This window comes from Macaca thibetana, chromosome 4 (assembly GCF_024542745.1).
Source record: "Macaca thibetana thibetana isolate TM-01 chromosome 4, ASM2454274v1, whole genome shotgun sequence".
Taxonomy (NCBI): Eukaryota; Metazoa; Chordata; class Mammalia; order Primates; family Cercopithecidae; genus Macaca; species Macaca thibetana.
Genome location: NC_065581.1, coordinates 127039900 through 127063172, shown reverse-complemented (window position 1 = coordinate 127063172; position 23273 = coordinate 127039900). Strand labels below are relative to the sequence as shown.

At 40.3% G+C, this 23273-nt stretch overlaps 1 protein-coding gene across 1 annotated transcript in view; it reads left to right on the top strand.

The window, feature by feature from the left end:
* Window positions 1-23273, top strand: part of ARFGEF3 (ARFGEF family member 3) — a 190354-nt gene that overhangs the window by 62168 nt on the left and 104913 nt on the right. The window contains exons 5-7 of the mRNA XM_050787319.1: window positions 6299-6367; window positions 17619-17741; window positions 22052-22094. Coding sequence (XP_050643276.1) covers window positions 6299-6367; window positions 17619-17741; window positions 22052-22094 — 235 coding nt within the window. The remainder of the gene's footprint in view (window positions 1-6298; window positions 6368-17618; window positions 17742-22051; window positions 22095-23273) is intronic.

Sequence of the window (23273 nt, the reverse complement as noted above, 5' to 3'; positions counted from 1 at the left end):
GACACTGCATTTTCCCATTCAGAATATTCATTACAGCTTATTGTAATTTTTTATTTTATGACCACCTTCGTACCAGATGTTAGCTCTGCAAGATAAGAGATTATCTTATTTGTTCACTGCTGTGTATCCAATACCTACACTGGATGTGGCCTCTAGCAACACCTCAGCAGATATTTGTTGAGTGAATGAATGAGAGCCTGAATAATCCAGCACACAGGTAGATGTAGTGTGGCCACGGAGTTGTTCTCTCATCACTTCAGGACTCACTTCTTCACCCTTGAATCCCCTGGAAATGGTCCTGCAGAGGGCTCTGTTGGAACCTTGACAGAAATGAGCTCTTCAACTCATAAACCCTGTACAAGTCACCATTTATGATGGTGAGTGCAGAAGATAGGTTCTCAGCAGAGCATAATGGGAAATACCAGAAATGTCTCATGGGAGATGCTTTCTGCTTATACTAGAGATGATTTTCTCCCCATCCAAGCGAGGTCCTGCCAGATTAGTGTAATTTGGTAATCCTGAATGAGGGATTACAAAATTATAATTTCCCTAACCAGATCACCTGAAACTCCAGTATTACCTTGCTTGGTTACAAAAACTGCCTTTCACCAGTCAGGCCACCTGGATCTGACATTCAGATGCCCAGAACAGTTTTCTTCCATACCACCAGGGCTGTTTTACTACATTGTCTACACATTTTACAATCATGAATAAGCACATAGATGCACAGTTCCACTGAAACTGTGAGGATGACCATTCATCTGGACATTTTATAGAAGGTATTGAGCATGGGCCAAGGCCCAGCTGCTCCTGGCACCTCCCAGGGCCCAGCAAGGTGCTATAAACATAGCAGGCATCAACAAAGGTAGACCTTATTGCTAAGAAGCTGAGAAATCCAATGATGTGTGCGTGTGTGTGTGCGTATGTGTGTAAGTATACAGATTTAAGTAGTGTATCTAAACTGTTCCAAATAAGTGCTATAGGAATAAGCGTTTTGAGTTGTCTGCCCATTCTGTAGCATTAAGTATTTTATATTATGCAATTTGAACGAATTATATTTCTGTTCTCCAAAGCATGTTACTTCATTAATATATAATATAAAGCTTTGTAAAATATGTGGGAATGGTGGGGTATGAGAGATGTCAGCTAGGTGGACTAGGACAGTAGGGTTTGGTGGGAGGGCAATGGTAGGATGGTACCCAGGTTTCAAACACGGGTGACTATTGCCTTCCACTCTCCCTGCATCTTTTTTCCAAATGTGCAACAGTCAGTTCATTGCCACTGGAACAACTAGGATCTGTCTTCGACATCGTCTGTATTTTATTAAGTGCCTGTTTTATCTCTCTGACTTCCAATTTGCCCTAGTTTATCTCCTTTTAGTTATAATTTATTGGCCTGACCAGTCCTAATATGTATGAAGCACTTAACATAAGGCATTTAAATTGACATCCAGTAAATTTCCAGCTGATCTTTCTAGCATCATCCCTGGCCTCTGCTTTCATACTTCTATGCCTTGCTCATGACACTTCTTCGCTTGGCGCGTCTTTCCCTCCCTTTTCTCTCCAGTATTGGTGGTTTGTTCACATGTCCTCTCATCTGCAAAGTCTGTCTTCTCCAAAGTTATTGTGTCTTCTAGCCTTCCAAATTATTATATACCTCCCAATTGCGAAAGCACTTATCACAGCCAGCCTTGAAGAACAGTTGCAGGCATTCATTTCTCCAATACATGGTGAGGGTTTTTTTGATGTCAAAGACTGTGCTTCCTTTATATTGTAATCCCACAGCAATTAGAACCTTAGTGAATAATGACTGGAATTGAATCGTAGCCTAAAAGGGAGGACAGAAGGAAGAAAGTGGAGCTGGATCAGAAAAATGAGAACTTGTGGCATTGATAAGACATGGAGTGAAAATCAAAGGTTTTTTGCTTTTCAATGTGGATTATCTGATATTTCTATTTTTTTTTTTTACTTGAAATAAGCCTAATCATCTATGTCGGAGTAGCTACCATGAACTACATCAAATGAGACTTGTGTAGCTTCTGTGAGAAGACAGTCTTAAAGATCTCTCTCATCTGCACTATTTCTTTAAACATTCATTTAATTTATTTGTTCCTGTAAATATCCTTGGAAGGTGGGATGGGAATTTTAAAGGTAAAGGGCTAGGGGACATAGACAAAGTCACACAACAATTAAACACCAAGTCACATGCATGATCATGTCTCATTTGTGGCCCTGACATCATAGCCTCTGCTCTGCCCTGATCATGGCCACTGGGCAGGGAAACTCCCGATCATGACCAGGACATGTCCTTGGGAGAGGATTAATTCAGGATATTCTTAAAAGAGCACATCTGCGATTCTGTACTCGTCATCATTATCTGTCCACATCCATCCCTCTCTCATCTTAACGTGACCGCATTTTCTAGATTCTTTTTCTTTCTCTCTCTTTTTTTTTTTTTTAATTATACTTTAAGTTCTAGGGTACGTGTGCACAACGTGCAGGTTTGTTACATATGTATACTTGTGCCATGTTGGTGTGCTGCACCCATTAACTCGTCATTTACATTAGGTATATCTCCTAATTAGGTATATCTCCATTTACATTAGCTATCCGTCTCCCCTCCCCCCTCCCCCCTCCCCCTCCCCCCCCCCCCCCCTCCCCCTCCCCCCCCCCCTCCCCCCCCCCCCCCTCCCCCCCCCCCCCTTCCCCTTCCCCCTCCCCCTCCCCACAATAGGACCCAGTGTGTGATGCTCCCCTATTTTCTAGATTCTTATCACTTGTGCCCAATTCTTGCAATAAATCAGCTTTGCTTTCTCCTTTCAAGTCTAATTCTAATTTTTTTTCCTAAACCCAGGGTTTCTGTACACATTTTAAATTGAGGGATTGCTTCTTGCACATAGTAGCTATTCAGTTATCAAGTTTTTAAATAAAGTGATCTGGGACTTTTATTAGCCATTGAATGATTTTTCCATTTTCATGGAAAGCTTTGCCCCTGTTTTCCCTATTTTCCTTGTGGCTCATTTATGAAGGCAGTTTCTGCAAGCTGGTATAGATTGCAAGACGCTACCCATCACTCAAGTTCCTGCTGTTCCATGGTAATTTAGTCAATATGCTTTAATGACCCTGTGAAGGATATATTTTTAATAAAATTGCCCTCAATATTTAGCTGCTTCTGTTTTCCATGGGGCCAGCATGCTCAGAATGTTAATCTAAACTTGTTGCCCTCTCATTATGCAATGGAAGTCAGATGATTTCAATTTGTTATTGCCCTAAATTTTCTACCCCTAGTCCGTGTTTTAATCTAGCGAATTAACACATTGGGAGCATCAACAGTTTTGATAAGTCATTTTCATCTGCTGCATCATCCTGGCTAGACACTCTGCCCTTACTATATCTTGTGAGTCCCAGGAGGGCGTGGATACCATCAGCCCTGTAATTAAAATCTGCTGTGCTTTTCATGCAACAAACTGCATGAGCTTAAGGAACTGGCTCCATTAATGTGCTTTACCTTCCTTTCATTATTTCCTGTTTTCAGTTTCCCTCCCCCTCCCCCCGCATATAGCTCAGTGAGTCTTTGACTATTGCTGGCCAGACATTAGGTGTGGAAAGCCTTCCTTCCAACATCCTGTGAACATGGTCAGCATTGGCTGGGGGCCTGGGTGCAGGTATCCTCAGCTTCTGTGGACTGTTGCAGGGAGGCCTCCCTCTGCATATGCTGGGTTTCCCTGAAACACAGGAAGTCAAGCTTCCTGCATTCCCCTAAGAATCTTTATTACCGATACTGCTAACTCAACACCCTCACGAAGACCTCACCATGGGAACTGCTCCTGCTTCCAGCCACTGCTGCCGAAAAGCAGCTCTTGCTCACAGAAAACTGGGTCAAGTTTTGAACGCTTCTTCCTAAACCTACCTTTGTGTACCTTGTATGAACGCATAGAGCCGCAGAAGGCAGAAAGTCAATCGTCAGTCCTATAAGCAGTGTTAATAATTAACCAGTGCGGACAAATGTTTGCCATCATTATTTTCATATTGTAAAGTGATACCAGTCTTTATTGTCAATACTTAAAAAATCAAGAGCCCAGATGGACCAAGTGGCCTCTGCTGGCCACCACCACCTCAGACTCCCCACCGCCCACCATGAAACATGGCACTAAAGATAAAAAACTTCAAAGTGAGAAAGCATCATGTGACAGTATCCTGAGGGCCTTTCAGAGGCTCCACGGATAGTATAGTCTAATGAGAAGATTGCAAATAAGCAAACAAGTCATTTGTGAGACTAATGTCTGCTCTGAAGTAAATGAAACAAGGAGATGTGACAGCAAGTACTTTAGAGAGGGGCATCTGGGAACGTCTCTCTGAGGGGGCGACATCTAAGTTGAGACTGGAAAGAAGCCAATCAAGCCGCGTGGTAAAACAAGTAGAGGAGGAGCCAAGAACAGGGCTTTTCAGCCATGGGACCACCACTATGTACTTATAGGGGCCTGGAAGACGTAGCCTCCCTCCAAGCCCAGGGTAGGTCCTGGTGACCCTGCTGTCCTCAGCTTCATCACTCCCTGCCTACCAAATCCCAACTCCCAAAGATTGTCATGAAACAAAAGAAAGCCATTTCCCTTGAGGCCAAGGGGCAGTTGCTCCCCAGTCCCTTTTTCTTAATCGCCTTGGCACTGAGACGATTTTTTTTTTTTTTTTTGAGATGGAGTCTCACTCTGTCGCCCAGGCTGGAGTGCAACAGTGTGATCTCGGCTCACTGCAACATCTGCCTCCCGGGTTCAAGTGATTCTCATGCCTCAGTCTCCCAAACAGCTGGAATTACAGGTGCCCACCACCACGCCCGGCTAATCTTTGTGTGTGTGTGTATTTTTAGTAGAGATGGGGTTTTGCCATGTTGCTCAGGCTGGTCTTGAACTCCTGACCTCAAGTGATCCGCCCACCTCAGTTTTGCAAAGTGCTGGGATTACAGGTGTGAGCCACTGTGCCCAGGTGACTGAGCCGATTTTTATCTGGTGTTGATTCTTGGATTAAGTCCCTTTAAGAATCAAAAGACTGAGGAGCACCCCTGCAATTAATACCCACCCTTGTGACTAAATGTGGCAAAAAAAAAAAAAAAAAAAAAAAAAATCTTTCCCTCCCCCTTTAATTGCATACACACTTGCTTTCTGTGAAGGAGCAACTGTTCCTAGGACTGGCCTAGCTGACAGCTAAGACTGAGAGATGGGCAGAGATTTCCTGTCACATCTGACAATTGCAGTTTCCTGTATTAAGTAAATTTGCTAGGCTTCCATGCTCCTTCATGAATTGAACAGATGAGAAAAATGTTCAGAAGATTGCCCCTGGCAGTCCAAGCTGCAGGCAGGGGATGGCTGTGGGGTTCGAGATAAAGGAGCAGACATCAGCACTCTTGTGTCTGTCTTCTACAGCAAGAAAAGTCAGAGCTAAGTGAAGAGGGAGAGAGTAGCCTCTTACCCACAAATTGAGAAGCAATTCTTAAAATGCCACAGGCTTTTATTGATCTGTTCCCTAAAGGCTCTACAAGTAGAAAGTGAAGTTTTTAGTGGTCCTGAAAGATCTTGCAAATGTCATCGACCCATTGTCTATGTATCTTGGAAAATAAGGGGAGTAAGTAAACCCCATGCAGCATTCTGGAAGAAATTGCAAGAGGGAAGAGGACAATGCCATAAAAGAATTTCTAATTCCATGTGGATTTGGGAAGGGGATAGGAATAGAAAATGGCACTGACCTTTGAGTCCCAGTAGAGGTGGAGATGGCTTTGCCTAGTGAGTGGGCACATGGAGGCAGATTACTTGCGTTCAACAACTTGCTACCTGTGTGACCTTAGGTAACATATTTAATCATGGAATTTTGGTTTTCTCACCAGTAAAACGGGGGCAATAATAATAATAACACTTATTTAGAAGATCAACCTAGATAATTCATGTGAAGTGTCTAGCATTAAGCCTGGCATTTTTAAAATGACTGCTACTCAACAACTCTTTTGTGGTTTTTGCTGTTACTGGACACACCTCCTGGAGCTGTTAAAAGACGCTGTTTCTGGCCAGTCTTGCAAGTCCTTTCCACAGGGAGAGATTAGCAGCCTTTATTTTTTAAAGGATGGTCTCTACTTTATTAGGCAATGCGCGGCCACTAATGAGAAAGCAGTGGGTGGGATATAAAGAAACATTAGATAAAGCAAATAGCAAAGGAATCATAAAAACAGGACTACACAAATGGCATATGAAACAACAGTGAATTTTCATACTGTTAACCCCTTGTCTCTTCTTTCATCTCTCACCTTGTTAAAGGTTTTACTGTGCATCACCTACACACCGACATTTGATCTGAATGGGAGTGCCGTGCTGAAGATCGCGGAGGTGAGTACTGCTTGTGTCTGTGCCTCCTGTTCACAGCTGCTTTATCTCTAACTGGGATAAATATTGGGGTGGAACTAAGCCCCAGCGCTGGAGTGAACCCTTCTCTGATTACTACCAGGGGAATTTCTGCTAAGGAATTGATCTGTGGGAAGCATGCTGTGTGGTGCGCCATTCTTAGTTGTAGTGCCCTGTGTCTCAGAGCCCTGCATGCTTACGTTTGCTTCACTTGAGGCCTTAACCATGTAAATAACAGTACTGGTTCCCCTTACCCTGCTCTACCCAGGCATATTGCTTTCTTGGTCTAATTTGCCTACGATTAATTGAAAAGCATTTGATTTAAAAAACTAGTTTTTAAGAAACCACATAGGAGATTTAGAGAGATGTTTATAGATTAAATCCCCTCCGCATCTTCAAAACCCTGAAGAATGCCTTTTGTAATGATTATTGAAAAGCCTTCTCTTTTCAATCTGTATTGCAGCCCAGAGTAATGTGTGCCTTCCAGCACTCCCAAAAATATGTCCAACAGAAAACTTGGCTTCTTGAATGCCTGGCATATGCCTTTGGCTTTTGGAAACATTATCATTTCAAAGCTGAACTTTAATATGCTTAGAATAATTTCCCTTCCATTTCTTGAAAAGAATATCTACAGGATTTGTATGTTCTGATAAGAGTATACATTCAAACCACAAAGAGGAATGATTTTCTGTGTTCTCAAATGATGGAGAAAAAGGCTAATTATCAGCACTCATGGAGAGTACTTATATTAGCAGATACATGTGTTTTTTATGGTGGTATTATGTGGTATTAAAGAGTGAAAATTAAGAGAAAATTATTTTTGAGCATGTAGAAAATTTTTATGTGACTGTCAGAAAGCAGCAGCCAATCAGCTGACCTCTCATTACAATACAAGTCACTTTAAAAATATGTATTAATATAGATGGAAAGAATACTTTCCTTTACACATTTATATGGATACTCTGTGTTTGTTTTATCGGTATTTGTTTTTAATTGAATTTTAAGAGAGCCCTGTGAGCTCTTTCATTATTTGCAGGTTCACTTTCCAAAAGACAGTGTTGTTTCTGAAAGTAGCAAGAAGCAGGATTGGTGTGTAAGAGGCTTGTTAGCCCTTTGCCATATGGAGGAAGAGAGGGGAAGTGTCAAGCCACTGCCCCTGCTGATGGAACTAGGGGGAAGGAGAGACAAGGAGCAGAGGGTCTTGAGGAAGAGAGGGCTGCCAGGGATTGAGGTTGTTGATACTAACAACCTCACAAGAACCAGTTTTTGAATGAGAGTCAGAATGAGTGAAAATGTAATTCCTGAATAATAGGCATATACCACCAAGTTTGGCACGAGTGAAGGGTGTTCACTGAGAGTATCTGGAAGCCAAAATAAAAAGACACAGCAGGCCTGTCCAGATAGGATGCAACATGGAAACACTGTGGCCCCTTCCAAAACCAGGAAAGGAAAAACAACAACAACAGATCGTAGCCAAAGAACAATATAATGACAAAGGCATTTGAGCTTGGTGGGAGAGAAAAATGGGCTCCGAAGTCGTTCTGCTTAGATGTGAACCCGGCTCTACTCTCCCCAATGGTGTTGCCTCAGATGCCTGTCCCGGCCTCTTGTTTGCTCTCTGTAGATGAAATGATAAGTCATACTGAGCTCATAGTGTAGTTGTGCTAATTAGAGAATAAAAATACAATCCATATAAAAAGCTTTTAGTGCAAGTCCAGCCGCATGGTAAATGTGAAATGTTTGCCATTGTCATGTTTGAAATAGGGAAGCAATTTATAAAAGCATCTTAAACCATTTAAATCTCCTGTGGAAATGTTAAGAAGGAATCTAGATATTCTCTTCCTGCTTACTTTTGTGTACATTGACTATTATTCATGAATAGTGTTTACCCTGAAACCTGCTGATCAGGAAGTGGGATGTGTACTTAAGTATGAAAAATGAGGCTATTTCCCCAAGGTTCAGAAGCTATAAAAGGACCATTAAGCTCTCAAAATGTAAATAAGAGGGCAGCCTTCATTTGTGTATCTAAATTTAACTTGCTTAATTAAACTGCAATAATGAAAGGTTTTTACAACAGCATCCTCTGTGACAGAGGATGCATAAGAAAGATTACCAAATATAAAAATGGACAATTATGAAATATCCAACAAGTGCTTTCTGTTCAATTTTATGAAATCGTTATTAAAACTCCATATGGATGCATAGCCCTTCTCTTCATTTATTGAAAGCTGAGCCCAAGATTTCTGCTAATATTATGCCCGGAGTAGCAGATATGTTGAGTTTTCCAAGGAAAGTTACCTTCATATAGGAAAAAGCTGTAAGAGCAGAAACTGCCAAGGTCTTGGAGTAAAAGAAAAGGTGGGGCTGGGCGTAGTGGCTCACGCCTGTAATCCCAGCACTTTGGGAGGCCGAGGCGGGCAGATCACCTGAGGTTGGGAGTTCGAGACCAGCCTAACCAACATGGAGAAACCCCATCTCTACTAAAAATACAAATTAGCCAGACGTGGTGGCACATGTCTGTAATCCCAGCTAGTTGGGAGGCTGAGGCAGGAGAATTGGTTAAACCTGGGAGGTGGAGGCTGCGGTGAGCCTGTTCCATTGGAGAGATTTTTATACCTGCTAAAGGCTTCTCTGTGGGATTTCTCAAAAGCAGAAAACCTAGTTCATAAATGTGTGTTTGCTGGTTTGATCTTATTGACTCATGGAAACTTCCAGTCTTTGATTCTGTATCATGCTGTCAGGGTCAGCAAAATCTGTCTCAAAGGCCATTGTTTTTTCCTCTAAGATTCATACTTTCAGGGTATGAAAAACACCTTTTTTATTGTTATTCCTTCCATCCACCCAGCCCTCCATTCTAATATGCTGGTTAATTTTTTATTATTATTTTACTTTAAGTTCTAGGGTACATGTGCACAACGTGCAGGTTTGTTACGTATGTTTACATGTGCCATGTTGGTGTGCTGCACCCATTAATTCGTCATTTACGTTAGGTATATCTCCTAATGCTATCCCTCTCCCCTCCCCCCACCCCACAACAGGCCCCGGTGTGTGATGTTCCCCTTCCTGTGTCCAAGTGTTCTCATTGTTCAATTCCCACCTATGAGTGAGAACATGTGGTGTTTGGTTTTCTGTTCTCGTGATAGTTTGCTGAGAATGATGGTTTCCAACTGCATCCATGTCCTACAAAGGACATGAACTCATCCTTTTTTATGGCTGCATAGTGTTCCATGGTGTATATGTGCCACATTTTCTTAATCCAGTCTGTCACTGATGGACATTTGGGTTGGTTCCAAGTCTTTGCTATTTTGAATAGTGCCACAATAAACATATGTGTGCATGTGTCTTTATGGCAGCATGATTTATAATCCTTTGGGATATACCCAGTAATGGGATGGCTGGGTCAAATGGTATTTCTAGTTCTAGATCCTTGAGGAATCAACATACTGTCTTCCACAATGGTTGAACTAGTTTACAGTCCCATCAACAGTGTAAAAGTGTTCCTTGGACAGTATGGCCATTTTCACGATATTGATTCTTCCTACCCATGAGCATGGTATGTTCTTCCATTTGTTTGTGTCCTCTTTTATTTCACTGAGCAGTAGTTTGTAGTTCTCCTTGAAGAGGTCCTTCACATCCCTTATAAGTTGGATTCCTAGGTATTTTATTCTCTTTGAAGCAATTGTGAATGGGAGTTCACTCCTGATTTGACTCTCTGTTATTGGTGTATAAGAATGCTTGTGATTTTTGCACATTAATTTTGTATCCTGAGACTTAGCTGAAGTTGCTTATCAGCTTAAGAAGATTTTTGGGCTGAGACGATGGGGTTTTCTAGATATACAATCATGTCATCTGCAAACAGGGACAATTTGGCTTCCTCTTTTCCTAATTGAATACCCTTTATTTCTTTCTCCTGCCTGATTGCCCTAGCCAGAACTTCCAACACTATGTTGAATAGGAGTGGTGAGAGAGGGCATCCCTGTCTTGTGCCAGTTTTCAAAGGGAATGCTTCCAGTTTTTGCCCATTCAGTATGATATTGGCTGTGGGTTTGTCCTAATAGCTCTTATTTTGAGATACGTTCCATCAATACCGAATTTATTGAGAGTTTTTAGCATGAAGGGCTGTTGAATTTTGTTAAAGGCCTTTTTTACATCTATTGAGATAATCATGTGGTTTTTGTCTTTGGTTCTGTTTATATGCTGGATTACGTTTATTGATTTGTGTATGTTGAACCAGCCTTGCATCCCAGGGATGAAGCCCACTTGATCATGGTAGGTAAGCTTTTTGATGTGCTACTGGATTCGGTTTGCCAGTATTTTATTGAGAATTTTTGTATCGATGTTCATCAGGGATATTGGTCTAAAATTCTCTTTTTTTGTGTGTGTTTCTGCCAGGCTTTGGTATCAGGATAATGTTGGCCTCATAAAATGAGTTGGGGAGGATTCCTTCTTTTTCTACTGATTGGAATAGTTTCAGAAGGAATGGTACCAGCTCCTCCTTGTACCTCTGGTAGAAATCGGCTGTGAATCCGTCTGGCCCTGGACTTTTTTTGGTTGGTAGGCTATTAATTATTGCCTCAATTTCAGAGCCTGCTATTGGTCTATTCAGGAATTCAGCTTCTTCCTGGTTTAGTCTTGGGAGAGTATATGTGTCCAGGAATTTATCCATTTCTTCTAGATTTTCTAGTTTATTTGCATAGATGTGTTTATAGTATTCTCTGATGGTAGTTTGTATTTCTGTGGGGTCGGTGGTGATATCCCCTTTATCATTTTTTATTACATCTATTTGATTCTCCTCTCTTTTCTTCTTTATTAATCTTGCTAGCGGTCTATCAATTTTGTTGATCTTTTCAAAAAACCAGCTCCTGGATTCATTGATTTTTTTAAGGGTTTTTTGTCTCTCTGTCTCCTTCAGTTCTGCTCTGATCTTAGTTATTTCTTGCCTTCTGCTAGCTTTTGAATGTGTTTGCTCTTGCTTCTCTAGCTTTTTTAATTGTGAAGTTAGGGTGTCAGTTTCTTTCCTGATTTCTCTTGTGGGCATTTAGTGCTATAAGTTTCCCTCTACATACTGCTTTAAATGTGTCCCAGAGATTCTGGTATGTTGTAATATACTGGTTAATAATAATAGCTACTGGTCACTGAGTCCCTAAAGCATGGCAATAAGTGGCATTTTACATGTATTCTCCTTTAATTTTTGCCACAACTTGATAAAGAACCCAAGCAAAGTGAAGTCTGCTTGCTCAGGTTTCTACAGGTAGATATTCAAATCCAGACTTTTAATATTGCAAACATGTACTGTTAATCAGTCTGCTGTATTGCTTCCTGGCTCCCCATCAGTCTTAGAGAATGTTAGCAGAATCTTGCCATAATAATATTGGCGACCAACTGAAGTTCTTAGGAGTCTTATACCGTTGGACCTTTACCGAGGCATTTCGTTAGATACTTGTTCTATGGTGTTTTTATATATATAGCTCAAGTGTTGATTCATTTCATTTTTTTGTGACCATAGATTCACGTGGCCATAGGGAATATGCCACTTTTTCCAGTATCTTTCCATATGGATAGTGTGTCTTTTCTGAGCATTTTATATAACACATCAGAGGATTGGAGGTTAGTAGTAGTTTCACTTGTTACCCTGGGGGGCTTGAAAAAACATTGACACTCAACACCTGCCACCAGCGGTTCTAATTTAACAGTTCTCGTTGTCACTAAACTGTTTTTTAGATTGAGCTGGTTTATAGCTCTTGAAATGTTCAGTGATAGTTCTTTTGCGGGGGGGGGGGGCACGGGGGACAGAGTCTCCCTCTATTGCCCAGGCTGGAGTGCAGTGGCGTAATCTCGGCTCACTGCAACCCCCACCTCCTGGGTTCAAGTGATTCTCCTGCCTCAGCCTCTCGAGTAGCTGGGACTACAGGTGCACGCCACCATGCCTGGCTAGTTTTTTTGTATTTTTAGTGGAGATGGGATTTCGCCATATTGGCCAGGCTGGTCTCTAACTCCTGACCTCGTGATCCACCTGCCTCGGCCTCCGAAAGTGCTGGGATTACAGACATGAGCCACCATACCCGGCCAATACTTCTTTTACTCTGATATGGTAGCATTATTTCTGAGACATACCTGAAATAAAATGTTCTGCAATTAAGAAACAGATAGTCTCAGATATAATCCCACAGAAAAGTACACAGATGCCGTGATCTATTTATCTTGGAAGCATCTTGTTATGTTATGTTCACTGTAAGACTGGAAGGAGTAACCCCATCTCCTGGCAAGAAAACTAGCTAAGGAAGCAGGACCACGACCTCAAACCAGATGAGACCAGTTGAGTGGGGAAATCGCATTTCAAGGAGCTTCACTTTTCCTTCCTGAAACCCTTTCTTTCCTGTGTGCCAGTCTCTATTGATCCTGGTTTGACTCCTCCAAGGAGTCTGTTTTTTATCTAGTTACTGCTAGATGGGCTTTAAGTAAGTAAGTTATTGTTTCTTTGGCAAGGAATTTCCACACCTTCCTTAAACCTCTTACTTGCGTGGCTTGTGAAGAAGTTGTTTGGAGTTAGAAGACACACAGACCAGTGTCTCTGCTTCAGTTTGGACTGGTTCTCAGCCAATCTTCTGTAGACCTGGAAAGGTGCATGAATTGATGGGTTAAGGTGTCTTAAGCCATTTTAATATACCAACTTAAGCTAAGAAGACCATGGAGGAGGAAGAGGCAAGTCACAATCAGATTTCTCCGGGTATGCCTGGCACTTTTAGAATTTACTTTTGAGCTGACATCCAAAAGGAAAACTAGCCAACTTCCCTACCTAACGTGGTGATCGGACTTACTTATACAGCTGTTTCCTAGAAATAATAAAACAACTTCAGTTCATGCCGTGTGTGTGTGTGTGTGTGTGTGTGTGTGTGTTTGCATCAGCAGAACCCATTTGATGACATGCCTCTTGCCACATACCTACCTGTTGACCTGTCTTAGGAAAGAGAGAATAAGGAATAGCCTGGCAACTGAGTTGTCAGCATGATTAATCATGAAACTTAGACTTATAGTGATAGCCAAGATTTTCTCTGGTACTAATGTGTTCAAGAAGCATTTATAGTCTTCCCTACATAGAGGACATTCCTTCTGCTTTTTTATAGCTTAATCTCTGATCCTTTCTACTTTTAATCACCATAGATTATTTTTCATCCCTATAAAAGTTTTCCGGCCGGGCGCGGTGGCTCAAGCCTGTAATCCCAGCACTTTGGGAGGCCGAGACGGGAGGATCACGAGGTCAGGAGATCGAGACCATCCTGGTTAACACGGTGAAACCCCGTCTCTACTAAAAAATACAAAAAATTAGCCGGGCACGGTGGTGGGCGCCTGTAGTCCCAGCTACTCGGGAGGCTGAGGCAGGAGAATGGCGTGAACCCGGGAGGCGGAGCTTGCAGTGAGCTGAGATCCGGCCACTGCACTCCAGCCCGGGTGACAGAGCGAGACTCTGTCTCAAAAAAAAAAAAAAAAACAAAAACAACAAAAAAAAAAGTTTTCTAGTTGACAATATACTAGCTCTTCTCTTTATGGAATTTATTAGTATTATGCATGATTTTAACAAAGCAGTGCCAATAACCCCATTCAGGTGGGAAAGAGAAGGTAATTGCACAGTTCAACAAAGTGAAGATCATACGTATTTTATAAAGCTAAGCACATTTTTATTGTGGCATCTTCTTTAATATTTGTGATCCCTTTGGCATATATATATATATATATATATATATATATATATATATATATATATGTGCTGCTTCATATTAAATGCTTTAGTGATTTCTCCCTGGGTTTAACCTAGTACTATTATCTATCAGTCTACTTACTCAGTGATGTAAAGCTTTTATTGCTTATGTATGGCCTGCAGACTTGTGTTTTCTTGTTCTTTTTCCTTCTACCTTTGGGGTTTATTTTGTATCATTAACCATTTGTGTTTGCTCTCAGTTCTGTTTAGCATGTTATAAAGCTGGATGTTTACAAATCAGTGAAATGATCACAAAGTGTCCCTTATAACCTCCTCACTGCCCTGCATCTTTGTGTGTTCCCTGTGATCAGGTCCCTATAGGGCTTTTCACAAGGTATTTGACTTGGCCCTTTAAGCCTCTGGCAAAGGTGCAGGACTTAGGCTTTCCCAGTGTTGATTCTGCTTTATGAAAGCGAAGAGCATGGGCAGGTAGAACCAATAATGGGCAGAATAAAAGAAGAAACTGATGAGCTCTGTCCCAGAAACTCAGCCTGCTTTTGGACATGGTATTCTTTTAGCTGCTTTGATTCAATGTGCTCATTTAGTACTGCCCTGAGGTAGAGGAAGAAAAACATTAAAAATAGTTGGTCTTGAATACGATGAATAGGTTTAAACATGGAAGCTCTAGTTCTATGAATCTTAGTAGTTTGCCAATATATTATTACAGTAAGTGTAAGAAACTTTCCTTTAGAAGATGCCAAGATAGCTGAGAAAGCATTTCTTTCTGGGTACCTAAAGATAACCATAGCATCAAATACGTGGTAAATTTTATATTTAATGGGATACCTTTTGTCATATTCAGTCTTTGTACTCCCAACTTTAGCCAAATGGGCTTCTTAAATTAATACTTTTTTTTTAGCTGAGTAAATATGCTTACCTTTTCCCTGAATAAAATGCCTCCTTCAATAAGTCATGTCCAAGTGTTATATGTATAGTATTAGCAACTAAACACTAAAAACAGTGCTGGCGTTAAAACTAAAAAAAAAAAAAAAAAAAAAAAAAAAACCTTAGCTATTTGGAAAGTTCTTGTCTGTTTACAGCACTGCGTTATATAAAATCCAATTCCTTATGCGTGCACTTTCTTTCATGAGTCTAAAGTGAATGATGTAATTTTTAACAGAGATTGTGTAGTGATATGTTTCTCAGTATTCAAGAGAGTTTATATTAAGTGTGTAGTTCATCTCTCAAAATAGCTTCTCTTTCATCTGTAATGCTTTTAAGGCTTACAATTCCCCTATAAATTTAAAATGGCAGAGCTTAGAGATCTTAAAGATCAACAGTTACAAAGATTTCTGGGGAAAATGTAAGATTTAAAGAAAACTGTTAAATTATGAAGTACAAATGATGCACGATGGAGAGCTTGGCTTCATCAAAGTGATTCAGTGCGGTCTCTAGATGTATTTTCAAAGTTTTAAAACCACTTCATCACATGCAAAAGTAGAAGCATTTCAGGATTAAAACACCTTTCAGGGGGTAGTTAGGGTCTCTGTCACCCAGGCTGGAGTGGCACGATATCACGGCTCATTGCAGCCTCTACCTTCCCAGGCTCAGGTGATCCTCCCATGCCTGGAGCTGGGACTATAAGTGTGCACCACCATGCCCGGCTAATTTGTGTATTTTTTCTAGAGACGGAGTTTTGCCACGTTGCGCCCAGGCAGATCTCAAACTCTTGGGCTCAAACAATCCAGCCACCTCAGCCTCCCAAAGTGCTAGGATTACAGGTGTGAGTCACCGTATCTGGCCTAAAACACCTTTTTTTTCTAAGCATGCATAAATTATTGTGTCTTCAAATCCACTATATCTATGATTATTTGAGAAAATGAATTGAAAGTCATGTGCCCTAAGTACTTTTATGAAAAATAAATACTTTATAACTTGCTTTTGCTCTTTAACTCTGAAATGAATTAATCTAGGCCAACTTTCAAATGTAGGTTTGGGAGTTGTTGGGTTTTGTCCAGGTCGAGAAGACTGCCTTTTTTTGTTTTTTCAAATACTGTTTTCAGTTTCAAATGCTCCTTTGAAATATTAACATTCAGTAGGAGATAAATTAAACTTTAAAAAAAAATTTATGTTCACCTAGTTAATTCTGCTAGGTAAACATAGTGAGGCATGGCAGAAAGAAAAAGATAACATGAGGCCTGGCAGAAAATTCCCCAGCTTAAGCAGAAGCAGCAACAAAGATTAAAATGTAGTCTCTTGCCCGTCTCAGTTGTCAATCATCAAATTAAATTTGCCATGTAGGTGAGAACCCTGGATTTTCATTGTAGATAATCTTGGAGCTATTCCTAGAGAAATAATTGAGGAAATTAAATACCTCTTTTGGTTTTTGTGTCTCTAAATATGCTTTGTAAAATTGAATACCTTACGGAGAGAAAAAAAGTAGACAAATTTAAAGCATGCATTTTCATGCCCATCCCTGTGGCTTCCAGAAGAATTAGAGGCTGTAAAATCTGAAAAGTCATGACTTTTAGCAGCATATTATCAAATGAGGGATTTTTTTTTTTCTATTTGAGATTTCTCCATGTAGTAGCCACCACTGGGTCTTTTTAGGCTCAACTAGACGTGGAGACTTGCAAGATCCAAATAGGCCACCCTTGGTGTTATATTCACTTTGCAGGACACAGGACAGGAAACAGAAGCAGGACAGTGTTAGGCATTGTTATTCCCGGGGGTCCTCACAGCAGCCTAGAGAAGAACCTCTGGCTCTCAAATGACAGCATAGATGCAAGGAGATGAGAGCCATCTCGGTGAGTGCAGTCACCTTGGTCTAGAAGCCCTATGTCCCAAATAGGACCAATATTTCTGAAACAACTCTATTAGCAGAGTTTGCATAGTTCCTGCAGAGGATGTGTCAATTCGAAGAGTCAGTACACCTAGGGAAGCCCAAACCTGTGGCTACCCACCAGATATTTACAGTTGATTCACAGTTCTCCCAATTCAGATGTAGCATAGGAATTTGGAAACATTTTTGCCATAAGCCATGCTACCTAGTAACACAGCTGATGTCCTGCCTTTATGAAATTTCCAGAAGAACACAGCTAGAGGGTTGACCCAAGGTCAAACTCATTCATAGAGCAGGAGAAAGGGTTTTGCTAACCCTTTTCCCACACTGCACAACCTGGGAGTTAATAAATTCTGTTATATTTCATCACCAAGTGAACTTTTTCTGATTAATTTCCAGCCACCCGAGTTGATTCTAGATAGAATTATTTGGCACATCTAAAAATCACTAATTTGCATTCTCCTATGATGCTCAGAGGAACAGGTTGTAAGAGTGGTTCCTTAGGGAAATACCATTTTTCCTATATGCTTAAAAACAAATTTCCAGGGATTTAAAATATATTTAGTAATAACCAGTCCTAAATCAGGCTGACTTTCTGTCTAAGAGGGATTTGATATCCTCTCTGGTTAATCCCAAAGAATGTTGGTAATAAGCTGATACCTGCAGACATGTGTGTTGCTGTCTTATTTCTTTAACAGGTATGCATTGAGACATACATAAGCAGCTGTCACCAGCGTAGCATAAACACTGCTGTGCGGGCAACTCTCAGTCAAATGCTGAGTGACTTGACTTTACAGTTACGACAGAGGCAGGAGAATACGGTGAGTCTGTGACACCCCCACGTTCATCACCTTCCTGGTGGTGTCTGTGTATCCCACACCCGGGGGCCCCTCCTGCCAGGGCTGCCTGCCTCCTGAAAACAGTAGGAAGGGCCTGCTTGTTTTAAAAGAACATTTATTTGTATACATTAAGCTTTTTAGATGTTTGCCTGTTTCACCCCAAAGCTTTGAGAATTGCTTTTCCTCAGTTTCTGTAATTTTTTGTTATTGTTTTAAAACTTATTTTTTAATCATTGTTTTAAAACTTCTCATACTGAAAATTTGTATTAGAAATATTGTGATACATTAACAAATATTGGAAGTAAATTTGAAATTAAGAAAAATGAGTATAATTTATTACATGCTTTGAGGTTGGGTATGTTTCCCTTTGTTAACTAAAAGATGGTGGCATGAGACCTCCCTCACCTGCTGGGGCCTTCAGGGTGAAACTGAACTAACTTGTCTTCTCTCTATCATCAAAGCCCATTAGAGCTTTTTGCTCTGAACTTGAACAGATTGTCTAAAATGAGCATTCCAGGGGAAAATGTAAATGTAATTGGCTCCTTGTATGTATTATCTTCTGGGAATGTTAATGAGAGAGTGATTCCTCTTCAAAATTGGTGTTTTGTGTTGTTTTAAAATCTGCCTCTGTAATAATTTAGATTAAAATCCTTTTGAAATCTACAAGGAGTGTTCTGAAATGACATTCGTTATTTGTTCAAATAGAAAATCTCAGTTACAGGTGGGCGTGGTGGCTCACGCCTGTAATCCCAGCACTTTGGGAGGCTGAGGCAGGCAGATCACCTGAGGTCAGGAGTTTGAGACCATCCTGGCCAACATAGTGAAACCCCGTCTCTACTAAAAATACAAAAAATTAGCCGGGTGTGGTGGTGCACACCTGTAATCCCAGCTACGTGGGAGGCTGAGGCAGGAGAATTGCTTGAACTCAGGAGGTGGAGGTTGCAGTGAGCTGAGATCACACCACTGCACTCTAGCCTGGGCGACTGAGTGAAACTCTGTCTCAGAAAAAAAAAAAAAAAAAAAAGAAAATCTCAGTTACAGTCCCAGATATCGCCAAAATTAATTTTATAAAAATTAGGATTTCTTATTTAACTTCAACTATTTGTAATTTTTAATTTCAATATTTTCTAATTTTTAGAAAATCACGGAGTTGAGGGGAACCTTAGAGATGATCTAGTCAAATTCTTTTTTCCTTATTTTACAGATGAGAAGGTGAAGCCCAGAAAGATGAAATTGAAATCTAAAATGAATGAGCTTATCAATGAAGGAGCCCGAAGTAAACCCCTGGTCTCCTAGCTGACTGCCAGTACAAGTTCTCACTTAATATGTGCTCTGGCAGCCAGTGTTGAAAACAACACTAATCTGAAAAAAGCAAATATTGATTTTTTTTTCTTTTCTGTTTGCTGTATCCAATTCCCAGTTTCTATTAAAAATTGTTTTAACTTGAGATATTTTTGTTACTTTAGCTTACCCCTTGCTAAAAACAATTTCATTTAAAGTAGGATTTTGGATATAGGTAGTATGGGAGTATTTAGTTTAAAAGAAATTAAAATACATAAATAGAAAACATATTAAGAGAAAAAGTTTTTAATTGACGTAAATCTAAGATGTTGAGAAATCTTATAATATACACTCATATTTCATCCTTGCTAAATGGCAATATGACCAAACACTATATTAATAATATCTTAATATTTTAAATGAAACATTTAAATCAAACTTTGTAATTTCAAAGTGCTTTCAATTATATGAGTTCATGTAATCTTATTTTAAAATTTTTAAGTAGGAGAGTATTAGGTTTCAAGTCAAATATCCCAATCTTTTAGTTCATACTGCTCTTCTATAAGAATGGCAAAGGTATGGCTGTGGAGGTGCAGTTGATACTGTAGAGGCTGTCTGTCTCCATCCTGGGTATTATGTGGCTAATAAGGCCTTCTGGTCCTGCTCATCGTGGACCATCTGGACTCACCCCAACCGGAGGCAAGATCTCAAATTAAGTGGAAAATTGGTGTTTCCTGTTATTTCTTTTCTATTATTCATGTGGTCCCTGGAGATGTAATTCCATGTCCCAGAAAACATCGTTCTCAGGATGCTGGTATTTGAAGCGTTTGTGATATCCAATGGAGGGAGACATAAGTTTTGTCACATAAGAATTTAGGTATTTTTTTAAAGCTCTTAAAGTGGAATCATCTGTAGGAATGGAGAGGTTTGCTCTGAAGAGGTCACGTATTCCCCTGGGGAACACTGAGCATTCCCTTGGGAAGTTGTGCGTATTTTCTAGCACGGCCTATCACTGTGTAAAAGAAAATTTTTAAAAATCTCAGAACCCCCCAATTTTTTATGCCAACGGGAAGGTTAAGCCCGGAGGCTGAGTCATGTAACACCCTCTTCCAAATAAGTTGCTCCTACTAGCGTTATGCATTAGCCAGACCACCTCAGAAGGGTAAGAGGCCTCAGGCATACCCAAATGACTGCCCCCACAGATCACTCTTCAGTCAAACTTTGCTGGCCTCCCATAAACAAGGACATGCCTATTGTAACTTTAGATCCGCAATCTAAGTCTAGCTCCTAAAACTAAAGTCTGTTTGATTCCACACTGATAATGTTGATTACAAGCCCATCTTTAAAGACAAGATCCATCATTCTTCTATTTACCCAGAGATATCTGCATAATTGATTCTTCTGTTACTCCCATTTTTTTCTTCAAACATTCACCTTATGTAAATTTAGATTTACTGGGCACTAAGTAAAATCTCACAAGCATGTAACGATTTGCGTTACTGCCTACCTGTCCTTCTTCCTACATGCCTTCCTCCTTCCTCTAAGGAAATGTAGAAACCTCCTGAAATGTAAAACCTCCTGAAAGCCTCTTCAGGAAAAACAGCCACAGGTGCAGACAGTCACGGCTCGCATTTTTCCCAGGTGTGCCCAAAAGCGGTCTTAATAAACTTCGATTGATTGAGATACTTGCCTCAGTCACTCATTTCAGTTATCAACTGGAAAGACATCATGGGCCACCTCAAAATTAGGAAGGCTAAATGCAGTGGAAAGAAAATAAATAATGTAGAACGCCAAAATCACTAGCAGGATGTGTATCTTCAACCTAATGTTTATCCCCAGTTGCACCCCAGGACAGATGATAATTTTGATTTTTTGTCATCACAAATCCTCCATATTATCCAGCTTTATTATTGAATTATTTTACATAACCTAAGCTATTGTTAAGTTGTAAATTACTAATTTCAAAAAGTAAAGTTGCTACATTTAAATATTTGGGGCTGAAGGATGGAGGGATTCTCCTACCCTTAAATATGACTCAAATGTGTTTCCTCCAGAAAGTGTTGTTCTCAACTTGGCTTTAGCCATTCTGAGCTGTAGATACTGACATAACATTTCACAAAAGTTGCTGTGGAAGCAGCTGAGCTTGCAAATTAATGAACAGAGAATGGTAGAAATATGTGCCTGTAACAAGTTTAAAAATTAAATCAGCACCATGGGATGAGTTACATGTCTGGTAATTAGTTGGTATGAAAATACCTCCTTATCATCTCTTGGTGCAAAGAGGTAGGGAGAATAAAGTGCCACCTTCTTAGTCTCTGCTCAGTAGTCGCTGAGTTATCCCTGCAATGGGAAGTAAGTCTGATTATTTGTAAATGTCTTTTCCTTCCTATTTTCCCTTCCCTCATGGTTCTGTCTCTGCCCTCATAGTTCTGGATGTACCTAGCCAAGAGCAGCTGGCTCGGTATGGTTAAAATGCTCCCCATCAAATACAAAGATGGAGATTCTGACCAGTTATTTTGAAGTCCAGGAACCTAATCCTGCTTATGGCCAAGAGTCTGTATTTATTAGGGGCCATGCACAGTGTCAGCTGTAGCCTTGGAATAGGTTGTTCTCTGAGTGAAATTAACTCACCTCTTTAGGCAGGCATTGCCCCAGGTCACAGCCCAGCATCCTGGAATCCTGGGAGTTTAAGTGCACCAAAGGGTTTAAACTTCCAGGAAGTGTCCACGAGGCGTGTCCACGAGGCGTGTCCACACGTTTGCGTGGACACTCTTGAATGAATTATTTTGGGAACTGATAAGCTCAGTTCCAGAGATAATAATTTTTCTCATAAACACCATGAATAATGAAGTGCTCTCAAGAGCTGGTGGGTGGGGGGTGTGCTCAGGCAAGGTAGCTGAGCCCAGGACGCTCCAGAAGCCATTTTGTGTCCTAGAATTTTCCCAGCGTCAAAGAGTCAGGATTTTTCTTGCCTGAATCTCCTAATTGTGTGTGTGTGTCTCCCTTACTAGATAATTGAAAACCCAGATGTCCCACAGGAATTCGGGAATCAAGGTATTGCATTTGATTTGTACTAGTTCAGTTTTTAAAGCAGCTGTGAGAATGCCTACTGAGTGTTTGGAGTGAGGGGTACAAAGATGTCTAGGAGCTCCCGGGTTGTTTTACCATCCTCTTGGAGGTTGTGCTTGGCTTTGCCTTAGGTGGCATTATTTAATCAGCTGCTGTCTTTCTTCTGTTCCTGCATTCACTTATGCCAACCACACCTGTTCCTGATCCAACTCTGTGAGGGGTATTAACACTTCACATACCTCTGATTTGCAGGCTGGCTTTGTTAGTTACTTCATTCTCCATGAAGTCAGGTTTAATTGCTAAAATGAGAATAACTGGATAGAAGATTGTAGAAACCTGATTGGCATACAGTGTTACTGCACCAGAATTGTGTTTGTCAAATACCAATTTTTTGACAAGAATGTTGAGTCATCTCACAGGGCCACTTGCAGACAACCCAATTTAAAGATCAGCTGAAATCAAGTTAAGGAACCTTCATTCTGACCCACAGGAAAAGAAAAAAATATAGAAGTCCACATATATAATTAACCAGCAATTTAATTTTTAAAAACAGGTTTGATACTAGTTTCTGAAAGTATGCAAAAATAATATCTGATTAAAAAATTGAAATTCAGACTGAGTAATTTTTTTAAATATTGGAAAAATCTGCTTTTCTATTATATTTGCCAGTTAATAATAGTGAGAAGGAGATGGAGGTGAGGAGGAGGGGAAAAAAAGGGAGAGAATGAAAAGGAGAGAAACAGCTTACCAGCCACAACTAGGAGAGGAAGAGTATTTGAAAGAAATGAGAAAGAGACACGCCTTAAGTCACATTCTAAAGCATCACTAGAGTGTATTGTTTCAGTCCCATGATGCTACATTCTTGGGCCACGGACTGGAAGGTGCCCTTTTCAGTTGGATGCTCTCAGTGACATGCGCTAAGATGTTCCATCTTCCTTTCTTCTTTTTGGCTATGGTGTTCTCATAAAGGCTTCACTTTAATGTGGGATGATTTTATAAACTAAAAAGGGGGTCTGCATCTTCTTGGTCAAGAATATAGCTCTAAAAAATATAATAGTAAAAAATTGACAGAGGGACTCATTTAACGTTTATCTAAAATTGAGCTTAAGGACTACTTGTGTGGGTTTTATTAATCTTAAACTATGTTTTATCATTTCTTTTCTT